We start from the raw sequence: 21,736 nt of genomic DNA on the forward strand, positions 1-21,736 counted from the left end.
ATGGTGAAGATTCAGCAGGGCTCAGTGTGGCTGTCTTCTCTGGGGTTGCTGGCTGTGGAGGCTGTGAGCGGAGCGATGTAGGCGTCAGCTGTGGGTGGGGTTCTGTCGGCGTCAGCTGTGGGCGGGGTTCTGTCGTCGGTGGGTGGAGTGCCGCTGTCTTCGGTGGTGGGCGGAGTTTTGTCAGCAGTTACACTTACTCTAACTCTGCATTTGTGACAATACAATGGCTTTAAGAAGTGTATTTTGTCCTGGATTCTTTTTGAAGAGAGGTTTTAAGACAGAGGTGGAGAGCTGTTTATTTGAATCCAATAAAGTAAACAGCTTGTGAGGCTGTGGCCTTGTCTTTTAAAATTGCAACAATAGAAGCAGCCTGAATAGGTGGGGTCAAGCTTCCCTGGGAGATTTTTAGTTTTGTTTTTTCTGTAGCAGTTGCTGGGGCCTTGAAGTTGGGTTTAGAAGCTGCAATACGTTGTTCCCTGCTATTCTCGCTCTCAGAGTTTTCTCTTGATGTTTTTTTTGTCCTGAACTGGAGAATTACACATCAGACAATCTTTTTACTGAATTTTCCTTTACCAATGAGGAGTTATATTATGTTACTATATTGGAATAGTTACTGTTTAATAGTTAAATAATCTATTATTTTGTTAAGTTTTCCAATAGAGTTAAGTTATTCCAATTTTTTCCTTTTTTTATTGTTCTTTAACTATAATATATGAATAAAAATTTATTTTGCTTTGAGACTGGTAGGTTGACCAATCAAATTGAACCCTGTATGTAATGCCTGGGCATTTGCCTTTAAAATAAGAAAAATTTGAGGCCTAGGTCTTCATCTTAATATATTTTGAGGGGATTTGGTCTGGTATGTAGCATAGTGCATACATACCTCACCCAGGTTGGCAACTACAACTGTGTACTGCGCATTATTTTCACTCAACATGAGACAAGAATAGGAAGCATCACATAAATAAGACAATTTGTGTCTTAATGAAAATTGAATGCATGGAAAGAAGGTAGTCTCTACTCAGGTGTGATTCTGAAGTTGTCATTTAAGGCTTGGGGAGGGGCATCTTTTCTTGACATTGAGAGTCTCTTTTTTCATTCATATTGTATTTTTCACCTTTTTCAGTATTACTCACACCATGCCAGGGATCAGAAAATTCTGCCTCAAGTTAATGTTTCAGGTTGATGTTTAATCAGGACTCATTACCTAAGTTTGTCACAGTAAAAATATTTACATAGGGTGTGAAGATGCTGTGGCTTTAAGAGGTGAGCTTTTAGAAACAGATTGGGGTATAGGGGCCCCGCAGTCTATGAGAAAATAAACAACTTGTGAAGCCTAGGTGCTTTTTTTAAAAAAGGTAAAACAATAGAAGCAACCTGAATTAGTGTGATAAGCTCCAACCCACAAAATTAGGACTAAGATAACAAAGTGTGAAGCTGGATGAATACAGCAGGCCAAGCAGCATCTCAGGAGCACAAAAGCTGACGTTTCGTGCCTTCATCAGAGAGGGGGATGGGGAGAGGTTTCTGAAATAAATAGGGAGAGAGGGGGAGGCAGACCGAAGATGGATAGAGGAGAGGTAGGTGGAGAGGAGAGTATAGGTGGGGAGGAGATAGGTCAGTCCGGGGAGGACGGACAGGTCAAGAAGGCGGGATGAGGTTAGTAGGTAGGAAATGGAGGGGCGGCTTGAGGTGGGAGGAGGGGATGGGTGAGAGGAAGAACAGGTTAGGAAGGTGGGGACGAGCTGGGCTGGTTTTGGGATGCAGTGGGGGGAGGGGACGAGCTAGACTGGTTTTGGGATGCAGTGGGGGAGGGGGAGATTTTAAAGCTTGTGAAGTCCACGTTGATACCATTGGGCTTCAGGGTTCCCAAGCGGAATATGAGTTGCTGTTCCTGCAACCTTCAGGTGGCATCATTGTGGCACTGCAGGAGGCCCACGATGGACATGTCGTCTAAGGAATGGGAGGGGGAGTTAAAATGGTTCACGACTGGGAGGTGCAGTTGTTTATTGCGAACCGAGCGGAGGTGTTTTGCAAAGCGGTCCCCAAGCCGCCGCTTGGTTTCCCCGATGTAGAGCAAGCCACACTGGGTACAATGGATACAGTATACTACATTGGCAGATGTGCAGGTGAGCATCTGCTTAATATGGAAAGTCATCTTGGGGCCTGGGTTGGGGATGAGGGAGGAGGTGTGGGGGCAAGTGTAGCACTTCCTGCAGTTGAGGGGGAGGTGCCGGATGTGGTGGGGTTGGAGGGGAGTGTGGAGCGGACAAGGGAGTCATGGAGAGAGTGGTCTCTCCGTAAGGCAGACAAGGGTGGGGATGGAAAAATATCTTGGGTGGTAGGGTCAGATGGTGGAAGTGTTGGAGGATGATACGTTGTATCCGGAGGTTGGTGCGGTGGTATGTGAGAACGAGGGGGATTCTCTTAGGGTGGTTATTGCGGGGGCGGGGTGTGAGGGATGTGTTGCGGGAAATGCGGGAGAACAGTGAAGGGCGTTCTCGACCACTGCGGGGGGAAAGTTGCGGTCCTTGATGCACGTGGCCATCTGGGATGTGTGGGAGTGGAATGCCTCATCCTGGGAGCAGATGTGGCAGAGGTGAAGGAATTGGGATTAGGGGATGGTATTTTTGCAGGAGGGTGGGTGGGAGGAAGTGTATTCTCGGTAGCTGTGGGAGTTGGTGGGCTTGGAATGGACATCAGTTTCTAGCTGGTTGCCTGAGATGGAGACAGAGGCGTCCAGGAAGGTGAGGGATGTGCTGGAGATGGCCCAGGTGAACTTGAGGTTGGGGTGGAAGGTGTTGGTGAAGTGGATGAACTGCTCGAGCTCCTGTTGGGAGTAAGAGGCGGTGCCAATACAGTCATCAATGTAACGGGGGAAGAGGTGGGGTTTGGGGCCTGTGTAGGTGGGGAAGAGGGACTGTTCCAAGTAACCAACAAAGAGGCAGGCATAGCTTGGGCCCATGCGGGTACCCTTAGCCACTCCCTTTGTCTGTAGGATGTTGGAGGAATGGAAAGAGAAGCTGTTGAGGGTGAGGACGAGTTCGGCTAGGCGGATGAGGGTGTCAGTGGAGGGGCTCTGGTCGGGCCTGCGGGACAGGAAGAAGCAGAGGGCCTTAAGGCCATCTGCATTAGGAATGCAGGTGTACAGGTACTGGACGTCCATGGTGAAAATGAGATGTTGGGGGCCAGGGAATTGGAAGTCCTGGAGGAGGCGGGTGTGTGGATGGTGTCACGGATGTAGGTGGGGAGTTCCTGGACCAAGGGGGAGAAAATGGAGTCCCAATAGGTGAAAACTAGAACTTTTAGCTTTAGCATTCAGCAGTTATTACCGGGGTCTCAGCAGGGTTGGAAGGCAGTGAATCACTCCTGACTGCTACACTGTCTCTCTGAGTTTTCTCTGGAAGTTTTTCCTCCTGGGCTGCTGGATTTACATGTGAGACAATTCTGTTTTCTGAATTTGCCTTTGCCTAGGGTGTGTTTATGTAGTTTAAATAGTCAACTATTCAGTTAAATTTTCCATTAGGATTAAGTTACTCCAAGTTTCTTTCTCTTTTGTTGTATTTTAACTACAGTGTTTGAATAAATTGTGCCTTGCTTAATGTCAAATAGTTTGACAAATAGAATTGCATCTGGAAAACAGCACCTCACATTTTTCTTTAAAATAAGAAACAGTTAGGGTCTAGGCTACCTGCATATTATATTTTGAGGGGGCCTGACCTAGCCATAACAAGAGTTATAGAAATGTAATAACTGAGGAGATCAAGAAGTAAGATATGTCTAGGCCTTTGCAAAAATTCAGTTAACAGCATTCTGATTGTAAAAGTCACGTTTTTTAAAATGTTTTTGACTATAAAAGAATCAAAAATGAATCAAAACAAAAATCTTATCTGACTGAGATGTAATAACTGTAAGAAATCTAGAAGCAAATAGAGAAATAAGCCTGCCATCATAGGACCAGCTGCAAAATCCACACTACCCAATCCACCATTTTCGAATTCAGGAATGGCATGTTAATACTAATTCTATTAAAACTTGAGTAGAATAAAAGCATTGTAGTTGGATTAGTATTTTAGAAGCCAGATCATAATTCCAAAATTCATGAATTATCGGTGCTTTTGCGATCGGAAAATGTAGGCCATCATCTATAACACATTTATTTCACTCACTTCACTTCAGGTTGCCATATCCTCAAGATGCAAAAGATTGAGAAACGGGAGGTGAAATTCACACAGAAAAATTATAATCTCAAAGTCCAATCTCTGTTTAGTAGCCTAATGTGATACAAACTCTCCTGTTTTTATTCTAGTTAATGAACTGGAGATATTACTTAGCTCCCAGAATAAACTGATAAACAAATTGAAAGCAGAATGTCAGACATTAAACCAAAAACTGGAGAAGATTACAGAAAAAAACAGGTAGGAATCATTACTGACTTTATCCCAGATATCAAGTTTGTAATTATTGCATAAAACGTTCATTTCTAACCTCTTTGGCATTGTTTTGTGGGATTTGGTTACTTTGACCTCAAACAAATGTTATGGTGCCCGGAAATTGTATTCCATGACACATTCTGTGCATCCATAATTTGCTTGTAATATCATTGCTTTTATTATTTTGTCTTCTCTGCCTTTTTGTCTACTAACTTGTAGGTAAAATCCTATAACAACATTTACATGTTTTCATAATTCCAATGGTGTCTTTTTATATGGGAGTGGGTGCTTTATTACCTTTACAGTGAATGGCCCGATTAAACCTATTTTCAACAGCACATTTTTGTGAATTTTAAGGTAAAGGAGATTCCTCTTGATCATTTGACCCAAAGATTTTGAAAATATGTCTCACTTACTTGACTCTCACACCTGTGAAGATTAGATACACATGAAGGAAAATAACACATTACAATTTAAATAGACTCGCTCTCCTTCATGGAAGCCTATTAGTTTATTCAATGAGTTGAAGCTTTTAGTTGAAGGCAAGATCTTGAAGGAGAGTGTTCTCAGTATGCTGCAAAGCCTTTTGTTCCTGAATTTCCAGGAGGTTGTTATTCAGATGAACTTGAAATTGGAACAGGCTAAGGAGAGCCTTTTCCCACTTTCAAGGTGCCAATTGTCTTGGCTACTCTGCTTACTTGCAATTGGCTTGATGGCTTTCTGGTGAATTCCGTTTGTGATGTTATGTTACCAGCAGACAAGAAAATGGCATTTTTATTTTTATTTAAAAGTAATAGCTGCAGTCATCCCGAACAAACTTACTGTTGTTTACAGATGAGGGTATCAGAGAGGATTCTTGAGGGTAATGCTGTTGAATTGGTGTACCTGGACTTCCAAAAGTCATTTGACAGTGTGCTGCACAACAGAGTTGTGAGCAAAGTTATAAATTATGTAATGAAAGGCGACTACAGTGGAATAGAAATGAGTGACAGGAAACTGAGAACTGTGCTTGGTGGATGGTTTTCAAGAAAGTTTGTAGGGTAATTTTCCAAAGTAGATGTTAGGAACCTTGGTCCTCCTAATCTATATTATTGGCCTAGACCTTGGTGTACGAGGCACAGTTGCAAAATTTGTGGATGGTAAGAGACATGGAAGGAGTGTGGATAATTGTGCCGAACTTCAAAAGGGCAGAAACAACTTGGTGAAATGGGCAGACAATTGCTTGATAAAATTTAATGCAAAGAAGTGAGAGTTGATTCGTTTTGATAGGAAAGGTATAAAGAGAGAGTATAAAATTGAATTATGAAATTCTGAAGGGGCATACAAGAGCAACAAGATCTGGGTGTATATGTGCATAACTCATTGAAGGTAACAGGACAGTTTCAGAGATCAGTTAATAAAGTGTGCAGTATTCCAGGCTTTATGAATAGGGGCATAGCATCGTGAAATTCTGTTAAACTTATTGATAGACTAACTGGTTTAGCCTCAAAGAGTTAGAGGGTTAGTTCAGCCTCAAATGGACTAGGTTTAGTCAAGTTCTGGGCACAGCACTTTAGAAAAGATCCAAAGGCAATATAAAGAGTGCAGAAAAGATTTCTGAAAATGGTTCCGTGGATAAAAACTTGGGTTATGTTGACAGTTTGGAGAGGTTAGGACTATTTTCTTCGGCAAGAGAAGGTTCAGAGGAAATTTGATAAAGTTATGACATGTTATGAGGCCTCTGGACAGAGTAGATAGGGAAAAACTGATCCCATTCAGGGACAGACTGAGAAATTTGAAGTCCCTTCTGCAGGGAATAATGATATGTTGATTATACATTTTGTATTCTTCCCAGACACTTGGTAATTCAAAAACAGAAATTACTCGAGAAAGCAGGCCTGGCAGTATTTGTGGAGAGAAAGCAGAGAAAATGCTTCTTCTTCTTGGAAGGGTCACTGGACATGGAACATTAGTAAAGTATTTCCAGCAATTTATGTTTTTGTTTCAGATCTTCAACATCTGTAGTTCTTTGTTCAGTTTGACTTTGTAAGCTTCCCAATCTGGAGGACAAGAGGGTACAAAGTAATTCATAAAATGAAGCCGTTGAGACAAAATGAAAATTCTTATTGCACAACAAGTACTCAGCATTTAGAAGGCAGTATCAGAGACTGTGGTAGACGCAGGTTCAAATGAGGCATTCAGAAAAGGAAATAATGTGCAGGGAGAAGGTGTGGACTGGCACTCAGTAAATTGGCCTTTCAGAGAACCAGTGCAGACAAAACAGACTGAATAGCTCCCTTATACACTGTAACCATGCTTATATTCTGTGAGGATTTAGGCAATTTTCTCCTGAGGAAACAATTAAGTCCAAGCAAACTTTGGATAAGCCTCAGTATTTTGGGACAGGAGCACATAAAAACAGCAGCATTTTACAGGAGAACGTAGATTTTGATCTTATCTTGCTACTGTAATGCCAGCAAGGGAAAATAAAAGAATGGATTTTCTCTTTGAGCTTTTAAAACCCACCATCAGGCTGAAATCTGAGCCTGAAGTCCCAACAATGGGAAATTGCCACTCGTTGTTATTTTCCCTGGGGCAACAAGTTAATAGTTAAAGGACAAGCTTGCCATTCAATCAAGAATGGTGAGCAGCTTTTAAGGATGGATGGCCGGTAAAACCCCTTTCAGCTGAACTGGAATAGTAAAACTTCAATGGCAGGAAAACAAGGGACAGAACACTTCACAATTGATACAACAGGTGGCATTTTCCCCTCCTGAGAAATGTTGGGAAGGGCAGATAATTGAGAGATACCTGTCACAATCCTGCCACCTCATGTATTAATAAAATGTGAGGCTGGATGAACACAGCAGGCCAAGCAGCATCTCAGGAGCACAAAAGCTGACGTTTCGGGCCTAGACCCTTCATCAGCTCTGATGAAGGGTCTAGGCCCGAAACGTCAGCTTTTGTGCTCCTGAGATGCTGCTTGGCCTGCTGTGTTCATCCAGCCTCACATTTTATTATCTTGGAATTCTCCAGCATCTGCAGTTCCCATTATCTCTGATACTATTTTAACCTCATGTATTATATTCTTTGTGGCAAGACACTCGGTTGACCTTCCCAGCTGATTGCCTGAGGCTGTAAAGTGGCTTACAGGTCTCATCCTGCCTGGGCTGATATCACTCAGGTCCAGGCAGAAAAAGAATGAGCCAGATTACCTGACAGTAAATGACAGTGGGCAACTGTCAATTTTGGGGGCACCCTCAATTTTCACCCATTTGTGCCAGACTGAGGTACTCAGCTTAAGGCAGGGGTCTCTGAAAGCCTTTCCCCGCTCCCAACATACCTGCCCTTGCTTCTGACTGGCTTGAGCCTTCTCCATATGACCTCCAGCCCCAGAATGTGCACTACACCCACCGTCTACCCCACCTGCCAACCAACACTTAATTTCTCGCCTCTGTTCCTCCATGTGAGGATGCCATCCTGACAGTAAGCGTGGCATTGTCAAGTTCTGGAGATCCTGACCCCTGATTAGCCAGCAGCATCAATTCGCACAAGATGTTGTTGCATTGCTGTTCCAGGAAGTGATGCGTTGAAAGGCACACTGGGTAAAAACACTCGGGTGCCAGATAGGCTCTTGATGTGATGGCCTTCTTAATTGCTTTGTGGTGGCGTTGTGGATCCTCTGTTTTACCATTCCTGTCTCCCAGCTTGAAACAGAATCAGTAAATCCTGACTACTCTCTCTCCAACAGTGGGAGAGATCTCTTGTGCACGACATCCTGTGCTTTGCCTTCTGGTTATAGCCTGTTATAATACCAAGAACTGCAGGTGCTGAAAATCACATGGTTTTGAAGAAGGATCACTGGACTTGAAACGTTAACTTTGCTTTCTCTCCACAGATGCAGCTAGACCTGCCTTGTTTCTCCAGTAATTTCTGTTTCAACAAGAAGTTTTTTTTTATTTATAGACATTCTATGCACGCTGTAGAAGTCTATACAAGTGCTGTGTGTCTTCATGAAATCTATCTCTTGTCTGGCTTACTGGATCTCGCATCTGCTGTTGGGAGGCCAACTTTGAAGCCTTTGAACTGGTCCCTATCACTTGTGGGAACTTGTAGGCCAAGAATTGATCTCTTTAATTGCTTATAATTAGCCGTGAACAACCTTGATTGGCTATCTGCCATGTGGGACAAACACCGCCCCGCCCTACACACACACACACACACACACACATACACACACACACACACACACACACACATATTATTTGCATTTGGAACAGCAACACTACTTTTATAACTTGTATGCCTCTATTCCCAGTTCCAACAGGCTAAAAAACAAACTCAAATGCCTGCACTTCGTAAATCTCCCTAAAGGTAACTAAAATAAACTCATCATTTTGGTCCCAAATCCAACACCTGAATGGCCAAAAGCACTAGGCAATAGCCTATTGGTGGTATCACTGGACTGTTATTCCAGAGACCCAGACCTGTTTGGCCTACATGTGACTCCAAACCCCAGTAATGCGATTGACTCTTAACTGCCCTCTAGGAAATCAGGGAAATGTGCAACAAAAGCCGGCCCTGGTCAACAAAGCCTTCATCCTTCAATGCTAAAATAGGTTTTGTATAGATGCCAATATTATGTTCTCTGTTACTGCTCTGAGGTCACCACTTAAGGGAAACGCATACCCACTGTTTTGTACTGCTTAAGCATTTTCTCAGACTTCGCTTTTCTACTCCTGTTAAGTTACAAAATTTAGAGGTGCAGGGCAATATGTGCCTGCCTCTCTACATTATTCATACTGGTGGTGATTTTTAATACATGAATCGAGACAGTATATCAACTGGCTGTTCAACTTTGGGGACCCTACAGCAGATATACCTGTAATTCCTTTGTCTACGGGCACAAGTTCTCTTAAATGGGTTGGTGTTGGAATGTTGATAAAATGTGGAGCTGGAGGATCACACCAGGTGATCAGCATTGCTCAGGTGTTCAGCATTGGAGGAGCAGGAAAGTTGATGTTTTGGGCCTGAACCCTTCAACAGGACTGGCAGACCCGAAATGTCAACTTTCCTGCTCCTCCGATGCTATCTGACTTGCTGTGCTCCTCCAGCTCCACATTTTATCGACTCTGACGTCCGGCATCTGCAGTCTTTACTGTCTCCTGGTGTTGGAAGTTAGTCAGTAGATAACAATTGAGCTGTGGAAAAGTGGAAGAAAATTCACTCCTGTGCCAAGAAAACATTTAAGTACACCTTTACTGCATCAACTTAGTTTAGCAATTATTACGAAGGACTGGGATAAACCCCAGGACCTGCATCAGTGAAGCTCAGTTGTTTGATATTACCCACTTCCTCACAAATCATCTGAAGACATTGGTAAGTATTTGTAAATTAATCTATGCATAAGAAGTAATATTTTACAGGTCTTCCTTGAATGTTATGCAGATTGCTGAACTATGTGGAAAGCGCCATCTAAATTTGTTGCTCATTGATCGATATTGACCTTTGCCTTTAAAAATTTAACCTGGCTTTATGAACAAAATCATGGAATTTCAATACGTTACTGATTACATATGTGCTTGTTCTGAAAGGCTTTTGAATTTGTACAGATAAATTTCCCAACTTTTTTCCTTTAGCCAATGCTTCTCCATTTCCCCAGTACACCAATGGGCCCTGCTAAAAATGCCAGAACGTTGTGGATGGATGGCTTGCTGAGCTGGTTTGTTGTTCCGTAGACATTTCATTACCCTGTTGGGTAGCATCATCAGTGCAGCCTCCGGTGAAGCACCGGTGTGTTTTTCCCACCTGGTTTTTAAACTCTGGAGTCCGTTGAACTGGATTGCCTCACTTCCAGTTTTCCTTTGTAGTGGAGTGTATATGTGTGTATATATGCACATGTATATGTTCATCAGAGGCTGCACTGATGATGTCACCCAGCAGGGTAATGAAACGTCTGCGGAGCAACAAATCGGTTCAGCGAGCCAACCAACCACAGCACCCACAACCCGAGCTACAATCCATTCCAAAACCTTAGAATGTCAGAATGAAAATGCTAGTGGAATACATATTGTCTGTCTATATCACAAAGAAAGTAAGAAAATAAAAAGACTAACATTTATATAGCATCTTTCCTGAGAACAGGACATCCCAAAACACTTCAGAGCCAATTAAGTAGTTTTGAAGTATAGTTAGAGTTGTAAATAGAAATGTATCCCTCAATTTGCATGCATAAGCTCACACAAACATCAGTATAGAAATGATCGGATAAGTTGTTTTAGTTATGTTGATTTGAGGGATAAATATTGACCAAAATAACTGGAATAACTCCTCTGTTCTTCTGCGCAATAGTGCCATAGATATTGTTACGACGATCCGAGAAGGCAGACACAGCTTGATTTAAGGTCTCATCCAAAAGATGGCACTTCTGACTGTACAATAGTTCAGAGGTTATGTCAACTTTGACTTTTATGTCCAAAACCTGCTGAGGAACTTGAACCCACAATCTTCTGACTCAGATGAAAGAGCACTTCCAACTGATGAGCTGTTTACAGCTCTGGGTTAGATGAGAGCTAGAAGAGAAGCAGTAATCGATAATCAATATAGAATCTGCAAGTGTGGCTTTTGGTTAACAGGAACAGAAATGTTCCTTCCAGGCTCAACAAGCTATCCAGGAAACATCACCCCAACCTCACCAATTTTTTCAGTTTCTCAACTCCAATTATAAACCTCTATGTTCATCCAACATATGTTCCCTAACTCACCTCCACAGTCCACATTCTGTAATAACTGAGGACCATTTGACAGACTACACTTAATGTTATTAAGAACTAGTCATAGCTACAAAAATAATTAGCTGTACTAAGGAAGTGAAAATCGAAATAAAAAGTATATTATATGATGTGCCCTGTGGATTTGAGCTTAAAGTTCATCTTGCTCCTGGTATGTATAACTGGCCTAGATTTGCAGTTTTGTGTGCAAAGCAGCAAAATTACTTAAGGCAGAAGTGCAGAAGAGGCAGCCAAAACTTTGCAAAGAGAGCTACAATGAGGTCTGCAACTGGGCAGATCAGCTGTAGATCAATACAGACAAATTAGAAATCAAAACAGCTGCCACATGTAGTTTGTGGTTGGGATAAGATTTATCAAAGGTTGAGTCGAAAAAGACTTGGTGGGGGGGTATTAGCTTACTTGCTATGCACAGTATCTAAACAGTGTGAGGTAGTGAAATGAACAGGATGTTGAGTTACATTGCCAAATCAGTTAAGTTGAAACTCCTAAAGACTGTGATGAAGTTGCATAGTGCTGTTATCAGGCTGCACTTGGAATACTACAAATAATTCTGACTAATGCAACATAAGTAGTTCAGCATTGTACAGAAAAATGCCAAAGGTACTAAAAAGATAACAAAGTGAATAACAAATGTTATCCAGCTTACAAAAAGGCTCAAATTGTTGTTTATGAACTTCTGTTATTTCATAATAATTGAGAAATAAAACAAAAAAATTATTTCAGATCTATAGGTAACCTTCATGAATACAAGTTGGGCATGAAGACACGGCCCCTACACTTTGAAAGGGTAGGTTTAGGAAATGCAGCGGGACCTATTTCCTTAAATAGAGATCATCAGCTGGATGGCTTGCCAGCAGGTGTAGTTAAAGCCAGATTATTAGACAACATTCAGGAACAGTGGCACAATGTTATGAGACGATGGGATTGATATTCTTGAAAAATGGTCTGCTGGTAAGCTGAAGGATTGTCAATATCCAAGTGTGATCTTATGTTGTGATCATTTTTGCAGTCTTGTGATGATTCCAGTAGCTCAGTCTTGGTCACAATTTTGAATTCTTATCAGTGTACTTCATTAGTTCCTTTCTTATAGACCTGTCGACAACAGTGAAAATGCATATTTTAGGACCCGAAGATTTCACTTCAGTATTATTAGTCAGTCAAGTGACAGATCACATAGCTCCATCCTTTTCCACATTATCCCAGACTCCGCTAAATCTTCAAAGATATCAGAAGGAAGAACAGATCTTAACGAAACCCCTGCCCATGTGACTGTGACAGCCATAATTCTTATCTGGTCTCCTTCATAAAGAAAGAATTATTTTACCTTCCCAACAGGCGAGAGCTTCTCTCTCAGAGTCTGGCACCATGAAACATTCAGCCTCCAGCTGCTGGCTTGGCTGTTGAACAGGAATGGTTAAAAAGCTCTGGGCTTATGAAAGGAAGTGATAGAGATCATCATAGCTGCAAGGAAATCTTCCACACAGTCTGTTTGTAACAGTAAGTGGAAAAGGTTTGCCATCTGGTGCCAAGATCATGGACAGGATCCCGTGCTGTGTAGGATCCTTGTGATTCTCGACTATTTGGGTATTCTTGTAGAATCTGGACTGAAGCCCAGTTTGATCAGAGTACATGCAGCAGCTTTCCTAGTGTCAGTATAAAAGAACCAGGTGGGTGTTTGTTATACACTGTCACAGTTTACAAAAGAAGTTTGGAAAGTCAGAACTCTGTATAAGCCCTTTGCATTTAGTGTGAGTGACATCTGAATTTTCTTAATGACTTATTGATATTTTTCCCTCTTTTTCTCTTTATGGACTTACATCCACATCATGCTAATTTCCTGTTTGTAGAAGAATAGGGTGAGGATTTGTTTCTAGATCTTCGCTATCTTCCCTCTGGCGCCAGCTACTGGGGGTGTGCAAGTGTGACTCAAGGTGACAGGTCTGCCTATTTTCCTTCCTTCCCCGTGGAGCAGCACCTGTCCTTCACTCAGTGGTATCTCACTGTGGTCCCACTTAAGAACAGATCAGAAACTCACCCTGGGAAAAAAAACTGCTCTAACATGTTAACAGTTTTATTGCACATGGAAATTGCTGGGAAATGCTTTCCCCAACACATCCCCACATTTTCCCTCATGTGGAGAATCGTTGACATAAATTTTTCCTGCGCAGCTTTGCAAAGTAAAATATTGGTGCTTTAAATCACCCCATAGCTTAAAAAACCTGAAGCCCTTTATGGGTTTGTTTTAGTATCCACAAAAAATGCACTCTTTGAATTAATACTTGATAAGTTAATAACTTACCTTCACCAGCCAAATATTTGAACATCCTTAGTGCAGTAAAATTTTGACTTCTCTTTCCAATCACTGTAACATTATTTCTTGTCTCTCACCAGTTAGTCAAGAAGCGAATATTTAATTATTTTAATGTGAGAGAAGACATGTTGTTTTACCCGAATCTCTGAGAATACACAGTCAAGAAGTGGTACAATGGGCAATGTTCCATGGCTTCATGAGGGCGGGCCTGGAGGCGAGATGAGGTGGATTGGAAAAACGAGGAAGCTATGGCAGAATGGCCCCATAGAGGCCGGCAGTCAATTAAAATCATTTACCCACTAGCAGAGTGGCCACCTGCTGCAGCACTGGAATAAAGTCCCCATAGTCCTAGATGACTATTGGGCTGCTGTCTGATTAGAGAGAGACAACTAGTGGTTAACTAGTGGAGTTTAACCTGAGGTCACCAACCTCAGGTGAAAGATGAGATTGTGAAGGAGGGACCTTCATTGTAACATCAGTTGGTGCAGGAATTGAACCTGTTTGGTTGGCATCACTCTGAATTGCTAATCAGCCATCCGCTCATCTGAGAAATCTTCCAACAACTGCTGGACCCAACCCCACCACCCCTTCCCCACCACCGCCATTTGTTGGACCCAATTTCCCCCTTTAAACCTGACCTAGCCCAAACATAGCATCACTGACTTGGCTTCCTTGCCACTTTGCACCCTGGCTCCCCTCACCAACTTGACATCCTAGACACCTAGTACACAAAACCCCTATTCAGCTGGCCACCTACTCTTCTCTGGTACCCGATTTACCAGGCATCCTCCTTGGCAGCCTATCCTGCCAATGCTCTAACATCACACTTACTTTACGTACATACCTATTGACAGTAGCTGTCAAGGTAGCTATCTGGATCTTTACATTTCAGAATAACGCAATTGAATGCTGTATAATGGCGACATGGTTTGCCATCCTCTGACTGAACTGCATATGAAAGAACTATCAGAATGGAAGTACAGCTTCACATTTCTTCTCTGTTCTTCATAAACAGTCCCATGAGAACTTTTGTATCCATTTAAGAGGTTTAGAATATGTTGGTCAAATTTCTTTGTACCTATGATGTACTAAAATGTCTCTAGATGCTGAAAATGAAAGCACAATATAAGCGGAAAGTGCAGAAAATGCACAATTCTCAGGAAAAGCCATATTCAACTTGAAATTATTGGGCATTTCAAGGATTTTCCAAAGAGTCACAATCTCACAGAGATTCTCTCTGCTCTTTTTCTTTCTATGCTAGGAAAGAACTCTGCATTTCTGACAGTAAAACCTGATCATGGCTCAGAAGTATAGAGCCATACTTTAAATCTGACAGATCCCTCATAGTGCAGGGTAGTGAGAACAAGGGAAACCGTATGTTCTTCATCACAGCTGTTGCTGTATTCTCTGATTTAAAGATCCAGCATCTCAGACAGGTACTTTTCTAGCTCCAGTGTAAAGTATGTATGCAAGTTAAATGTAAGGTTAGTGTGCCAACTGGGTAGGGTGCAGGGTGGCAGAGATATGGTGCCAGGCATGTTGGCCTCAAGATGGAAGGAGTGGTTTATGTTGGGTCCAGTAACAGGACTGAAGGATTTAAGTTTGGCAGTTGGATCATGATGTCTGGAATGGCAGGGAAGGTGGGTGGTCGGCTCCAGTGGGATGGGCAATGGAACATTGATGGGGAGAGCAGAGATCAGGCCCAGGTGGGTCAGGGGCTTGGGCTGAAGAAACCCAGGGCCACCAGTTCCTGGGGCTGTTGGATAAAGGGAGTACTGGGTCAGGACCTGAGAATGCAAGACATCTTGGCAAGGAGGAATTGTGGGGAGTTGCAGGTGGAGGGTCAGTTTCATGGTTACTCGGGAGTTAGACCAGATATTTAATATTTTAGCTTTCCTGTATAACTATTTGCTTAACTGCAGCAGAATCCTATGGATTCTCCAATTTATTTGGTTACCATGAGGGCTCCAAGCATAGTGGAATTGCCCAGTGGAATCTTCAATTTCCCAGGCAATTCCTCAAAGTCCACTATGTTGGGAATTCTGCAAGGCACCACGGCAATCCCCATTTACGCTGCAGAAACGACTGTCTGACTATTGGAAAATCTGGGCATTAACTGTTTCTTGTTCAAAAGCATTTAGACCTCTAGCACTTCCTATTTCTTCGCAGGAGAGTTGTTAAAGTAAGATTTTAACTACAAGAGCCACAATTACATTCCCATGTTCTTTACCATTCTATTTTATATAGTTATGCATTTGTGAAGTACCTTGGGTGTTTTCCTATGGTAATCTTATCATATTTTCTTAAAAAAACCTTCAAGACACCAATTTTGATTTATTCTAAAGCATGTTCAAGCACTTGTGATGAAAGATTTACACATCATTTTGCCTGTGGAACTTTCTTGTAGATAATATAGTTGCTAGAACGCTTGTCAAAAATTAAATATCCACCTGACAATCACTTGCTCAACTAGAATTAGACCATGCTTTAAAATATAGGAAATTTACTCTTGAAAATTTTCCTTTTGCAAATGGGAGCCCTGTCATTGACTTTAGGAGCAACCAAAGTTATGTGAGACCTCTGTTCCTGTTACAGGTGCCTACAGATGCAATTAAGTAAACAAAACAAGGAATTGTTTAATTTACGGTATTTACCTTGATATTGTGTTACACTGCATGAGTTGATTTAAATGTTATCCATGGAAACATAGCTTCTAATTCGCATGTAGCAACATGCCCACAAAGAGCAATTAAACGTATCTGTTCTTACTGGTATTGATTTAAGCAAGAACATAGGCTACAGTATTGGGAGTACCAGATCTTTGAATAATGAAGTTCAGCATAAGCTGAATGACAGGAGCTTTAAAATCTCATCCACAAAATGAACATCAAAAAAAAGTAATTTGTCTGGAGAGTATATAATTTGCTAAAGTGCTATGAAATCATTCTGCATTGCTGTTATTTTTGTCTAAATCTTTCATTCTCCAAGTATTTTAAATTTGGCAATACAATTTTGTTTTCATTTTATAATTCTGAAATTATTTAATTTAGACGAGCCAGATGTTCCAGCTTTTGCACTTGTTCTGCTGTGTTGCATTGAATAATTGTTTTAAGAACAGCCGATTTTTCTTTATTTGCAGTCCTGCGCAAACACTAGAGAAAGTTCAGATGTTTAACAATTTAGTTAGTTACTGAACTGTTGAGATGTTCAAATGTTGTGATCTCCATATATTGAAAATAAACTTACTCCTCCTTTGATCATTTTATTCTCTTGTTATCTGTGTCAGCACGTGGCTTACGTGATTTTTAGATTCTGGTTGAAGAGAATTCCCAAACTAGCCTTTTGTCATTTAATTACTCTCTCATTGATAGAATGTCACTGGACTTGCTTCAAAGGAATATATCTTTTTTCTAAAAAAAAGTCATTAGAGTCAGAATCCAGTGTTCAAATACTGTAATTGGCTAAGAAGCCAGGGGAGAGATGTAACAACTTGCTGGAATGCATTGTCTGAAAGGGTGAGGTAAGCAGAATGAACCATAACTTTAAAAACGGCCAATTGAAAAAGCTTTGAGAGGGTGGGGAACATTGATGGGGAGAGCAGAGGATTGAGACTGCTGGATCTTTCAGAGAGCTGCCACAGGTATGTGGGAATTAGTGATGACCTGTTGTGTGCTGTCTTTTACGAGGAATGCCAGTGGCGAATGCAATTTTTAAAAAAAATCTTTTTAACAACTAGCATTAGCAGGTATTTGTTCCACCAAATCTAGATTTCTTCTGTCTTGCCCCAAGAAAATAGCATTAATTCAGGCCAGAATGAGCAACTACACAGGTATGGTTTGTCTATTTTCCACTGCAAGGATCTGTGATCCCAGAATGGAATTTGCACACTAAAGGTACTTTGTGGCAATTCAATTCTCATGCTTTCCCTATGCCAAAATCCAATAGGAATTTGATTGAATTTGGCCAAATTAATTCGACATAGGACTCGGGCAGCAAACAGAGAATGGACTTTCACTCCATCTGTCTGGGCTGGCTTTGAACTCCAAAGTTAAAAATGATGTGCTGTACCATATTATATGTTTCTTTCCTAACGCGCACAATTTATTCCCATTGAAATAGTGTGCTTTATATGTTTGTTTTACTCACCATGTCTCTTTGCTGGCTAATCCAGTTGCTAGGATCTCACTAATTTAGTGCAAAAAAATGGAATTATTTCAAGTTAACTTTCTAGAAGGTGTTTGAAAATGTTGCTGACAGTAGATTACAAAGCAGTGGATTTGAGAAGTAGGTAAGTGGTAATTGCATGTGGTTAATGCCTAGATATAATCCAAGACTCTATAGAGATGATTTCAATCATTGCCAGTCTACATGGTGAAAATGGCAAGAAAAGGTGGTTAAAATCATTGTAGAATATTTGCTGCTGTATTCTTGCTGGTGTCTATTTTCAACTGCTGAGGCGCCTGCCTCACAAATAAGTGCAGATGGACATTCTATGATATAGATATATTCCATGCTATCATTGAACACATTATTTTAAGTTTTAAATTGCCAAAGTGTCGTTTAGTACTGAAATTATTAATAAACTCCAGCTAGATTGATCACTTAGAACCACTGAAGGAGTGTTTGCTATTTTTTCTTTAACTCGGCTTGTTTGGTGGGACTTGAACATGGACCATCTGGTACAGAGGCAGGGACACTACCATCGTGCCACAAGACCAGTGCAGTGATATTTGAAGGATATTTGAAGAATTGCAACTAATTGAATGATTGGACCTATGGACCATTGTGCTATTTAGATCGCCAGGAAAGTTTACAGCTCCTTGCTTTTTCCTCATCATTTCTTTCCTCTTTACTTGCAGTCTGCAGTACACAGCTGCACTAAGCAGTCACCAGTTGAAACAGACTGCCCCATACTTGGTGCTCAAACACCTTAACATTTTCTGCAAACTGTGTATGATGCTTGCAGAACATTATCTGACCTGTTGTTTGGATGTTTTATGGTATCTTGGTGCTTGCCTGGAACTAACATGATTCTTTATTAACATCATTATTGCTATTTATACATTCCCCGTAATAATGGTTAGCTTAAATGGCATCAACTCTAAAAAAAGTATACTTATAGTCAAACAAAGTATTAACTGCATGTAACAAAACAGATATTGCTGGAAAAACTCAGCAGGTCTGGCAGCATCAGTGAAGAGAAAGCAGAATTAATATTTCAAGTCCAGTGACCCTTCTTCAGAATACTGAGGATCTGGCTAGTGGAGGGGCACTGAAGGTTTGTGTCATGGGTATAGGGTCCTTTAAGGATAAGAAGTGTGAGAGTATGTGGGAAATATTGAGTTGGGGTAAAGTACAGTCAGAAGGGAGGTCCAACAGGTGAGAAAAGTTATCATGTATGGAATTGCTATGTTGGCTTTTGGGGTGGTGGGAATTGGTCTGGACTTAAAATGTCCAGTCTGTTATGTGTTAGCATACAGGGATATCAAGCCAGACCAAATCAGTATTGCTGACAATCGATATCGCAACTCAATGAAATTAAATGTTCAGTGACCCCGCAAAATTTTCCAATTGCTCCTAACCAGACTTTATGAATAACAGATATCAGACATCAAGTTTATAGCTTCAACAGAAATTAACAATTTATTATTAATACTGTAACTTTAAGCAGAGCAATGTTAAACAACAAGGTAACATAATTAATGCCCATGATTTAAACCCAATCTTCTTTGACCATAACCACCACTCTTAACAAACAGACAGACAGACACAGCTAAGGGATACATTAAAATGAAAATCAACAAGATGCAACTGGCCAGTTCACTTAAGCAGTTTTGAACAATGACTGCTAAACCTTCATGTAACCCTTGGATAATAAGTTGTTCACGGGCACGCGGGACCATATATCTTGCTTGAATTCTGAAGTCACCAACCAATACAAATAGCTTCAACAGACTGCTGGAAATTTTCACTAATGTCTTACAGACTGGCGATCTTTTCTCAGAGTTTTAAATTATTTGATAATTGGGGAAGATAGCCAGAGAGCAACCAGAACTCTATCCAATAGCTTTCATGACCACACTGCCTTTAGCCCAAAACCCAGACCAAACTAGTTCAATCTGTGGTTCCTGTTTCTTTTTCAGTATTCTCTCTGTGTGATTGGTTAGTCCTGACCTCTCTCTGATGGACCCTTTTAACATTCAGTTGCCAGTCCTTGACCATAATAGATCTCAGGTGCTGAAACATCTGCAGCATTCTTAGAAAAATGATCAACTTGCAATTAACTTCCCAGGCTATTTCCCAGAAATAATTGGAAATAAAAATTGAGATTCCTCTGAGGAAGGGTCACCAGACCAAAAATGTTAACTCCGATTTCTTTTCTCAGATGTCACCAGACCTGTTGAGCTTTTCCAGCAATTTCTGTTTTTTTTCCTGATTTACAGCATCTGCAGTTCTTTTGGTTTTCTCAGAAATAATTATCAATTTGTTTGTTCTTTCTTTCAAAGCAAGCTGCTGCTCAAAGTCCAAAGTAAACTCTCAACTACAGATCACAATTCCAAACCAAATATGGGAAAAATAAAGAAAACCAGTGATGGTCCCAAGATGGGAAAGATGTTGGGTCAGGCTGTGGTCTTGGCAAGAGTAGATGTCCAACTCAGTAGTGTTGGGTCAAAAGTGGGAAACAGTTGGAATTCTGGGGAAGGGTCAAGGCCCAAAATGTCAGCTTTCCTGCTCCTATGATGCTGCTTGTCCTGCTGTGTTAATCTAGCTCTACACCTTATTATCTAAGAGTTGGAATTTTCTCAGGTTGTGAGAGGGATATCAGTTTTAGCATGACAGCTAGAGCAGGATGTAGTTGGGAGTAGAATGATTGTCAGGGTCTGAAAGTGTGTTAGGAGTCCAGGAGGATTGACCAAATGTGTCAGTTCAGTTGTTACCCTGGAATTAAGAGTAGATTTTTAATTCTCAAACATTTCCCGATTGTTCACCTCAACCAAGTCAGAAGTTAGAGCTCTCTGAAGCTTCTGTCCTGAAGGAAATTTTTTTGGAGAGTTTTAGGCATAAGGAAATTGCCCATTGTATCTTCAACGTCGTGAACAGTTTCGCTGGAGTCCACTGCATCAGGAATTCTGGATGGTCCTGATGTTCAGCTCCAGCCTATGTTGCTCCAACAACTTGTTTGGATTATTTGGGCACATGAGTTAAAGAGCCTTGTTTAGAAATGAAGAGCAAATAGCCTTAAGGACAGAGCATGTGCAGACATCCACAGCCTGGCAAAGTTCAGAATGGAATCAGAATGAGCAGGTGGCAGTATCAGCTTCAAACACCAGATAAAGTTTCAGAGGTTAGCAGCTCTTCAGCCAGTAGTGTCATCACATGTGATGCCCATGAATGGTACTGCAGTGAAGTGTAGGCAGAGGATGAGCAAAGGAATGTCAAAAATAAGGTGATTGGGACCGGGCTGCCCATGTAAACAAGGAAAGGGAGTTGATTTGAAGGAGAAAAGATCATTTTGTCCTAAGCCTCTCCATCCTGCTGCTGGTTTTCGCCATCAGGCACAGTGTGGTCTGGCAAAGAGACACTATCTTACTGGATCCCAGACCTTCTTGCCAGGATACTGCTACCACTGGGCCCCTGTGATATGACATGACATTTCAGTTCTGAGGAAGGGTCACCGGATCCGAAACGTTAACTCTTTTTTTCTACTCCACAGATGCTGCCAGATCTGCTGGGTTTTTCCAGCAACTTTGTTTTTGTTCGTTGTTTAAGGGTCTGTATTGGCATTAAGACAGGGAAGCTGCCCTCAAGCTCTCTGACTAAAGAGAGAAGTGAAAAGGGCCAAGTTCTCCACACCACATTTTCCCTTCTAATCATATGGCCCCATTCCCTCTGAACGCAGCTCTGAAGGGAACGTTAAATTCCACTCAGTGTGATGCTTTGATCGTATTGTTATATAGCACCTGAGGGTTGATAGTGCTTATTTTTGTATTCAGTTCATTCTGATTATAAAATCCTTTATCGTAGTGACTGCTATATTGAATTTTGAAGCCTAATAACTTTAAACCAGGCAGCCAAGTCTAGTTTTTAAATAAAAACCGAAGAACTGTGGATATTGTCAATCAGGAACAAAAACAAAGTTGCTGGAAAAGTCCAGCAGGTCTGGCAGCATCTGTGAAGGAAAAAACAGAGTTAACATTTCGGGTCTGGTGACCCTTCTTCAG

General features: G+C 41.3%; 1 protein-coding gene across 4 annotated transcripts in view; it reads left to right on the plus strand.

The window, feature by feature from the left end:
* Window positions 1-21,736, plus strand: part of sdccag8 (SHH signaling and ciliogenesis regulator sdccag8) — a 328,334-nt gene that overhangs the window by 224,899 nt on the left and 81,699 nt on the right. For 2 of the 4 annotated variants that reach the window (XR_007248182.2, XM_048536979.2), the window contains exon 15: window positions 4,310-4,418. The exons of the other annotated variants lie outside the window; for them this stretch is intronic. Coding sequence is in view for 1 of the 2 variants with exons in the window: in XM_048536979.2 (XP_048392936.2) it covers window positions 4,310-4,418 (109 nt within the window). In the remaining variant the exon portion in view is untranslated. The remainder of the gene's footprint in view (window positions 1-4,309; window positions 4,419-21,736) is intronic. 4 annotated transcript variants of the gene reach the window in all.

This window comes from Stegostoma tigrinum, chromosome 9 (assembly GCF_030684315.1).
Source record: "Stegostoma tigrinum isolate sSteTig4 chromosome 9, sSteTig4.hap1, whole genome shotgun sequence".
In the NCBI taxonomy this organism is placed as follows: domain Eukaryota; kingdom Metazoa; phylum Chordata; class Chondrichthyes; order Orectolobiformes; family Stegostomatidae; genus Stegostoma; species Stegostoma tigrinum.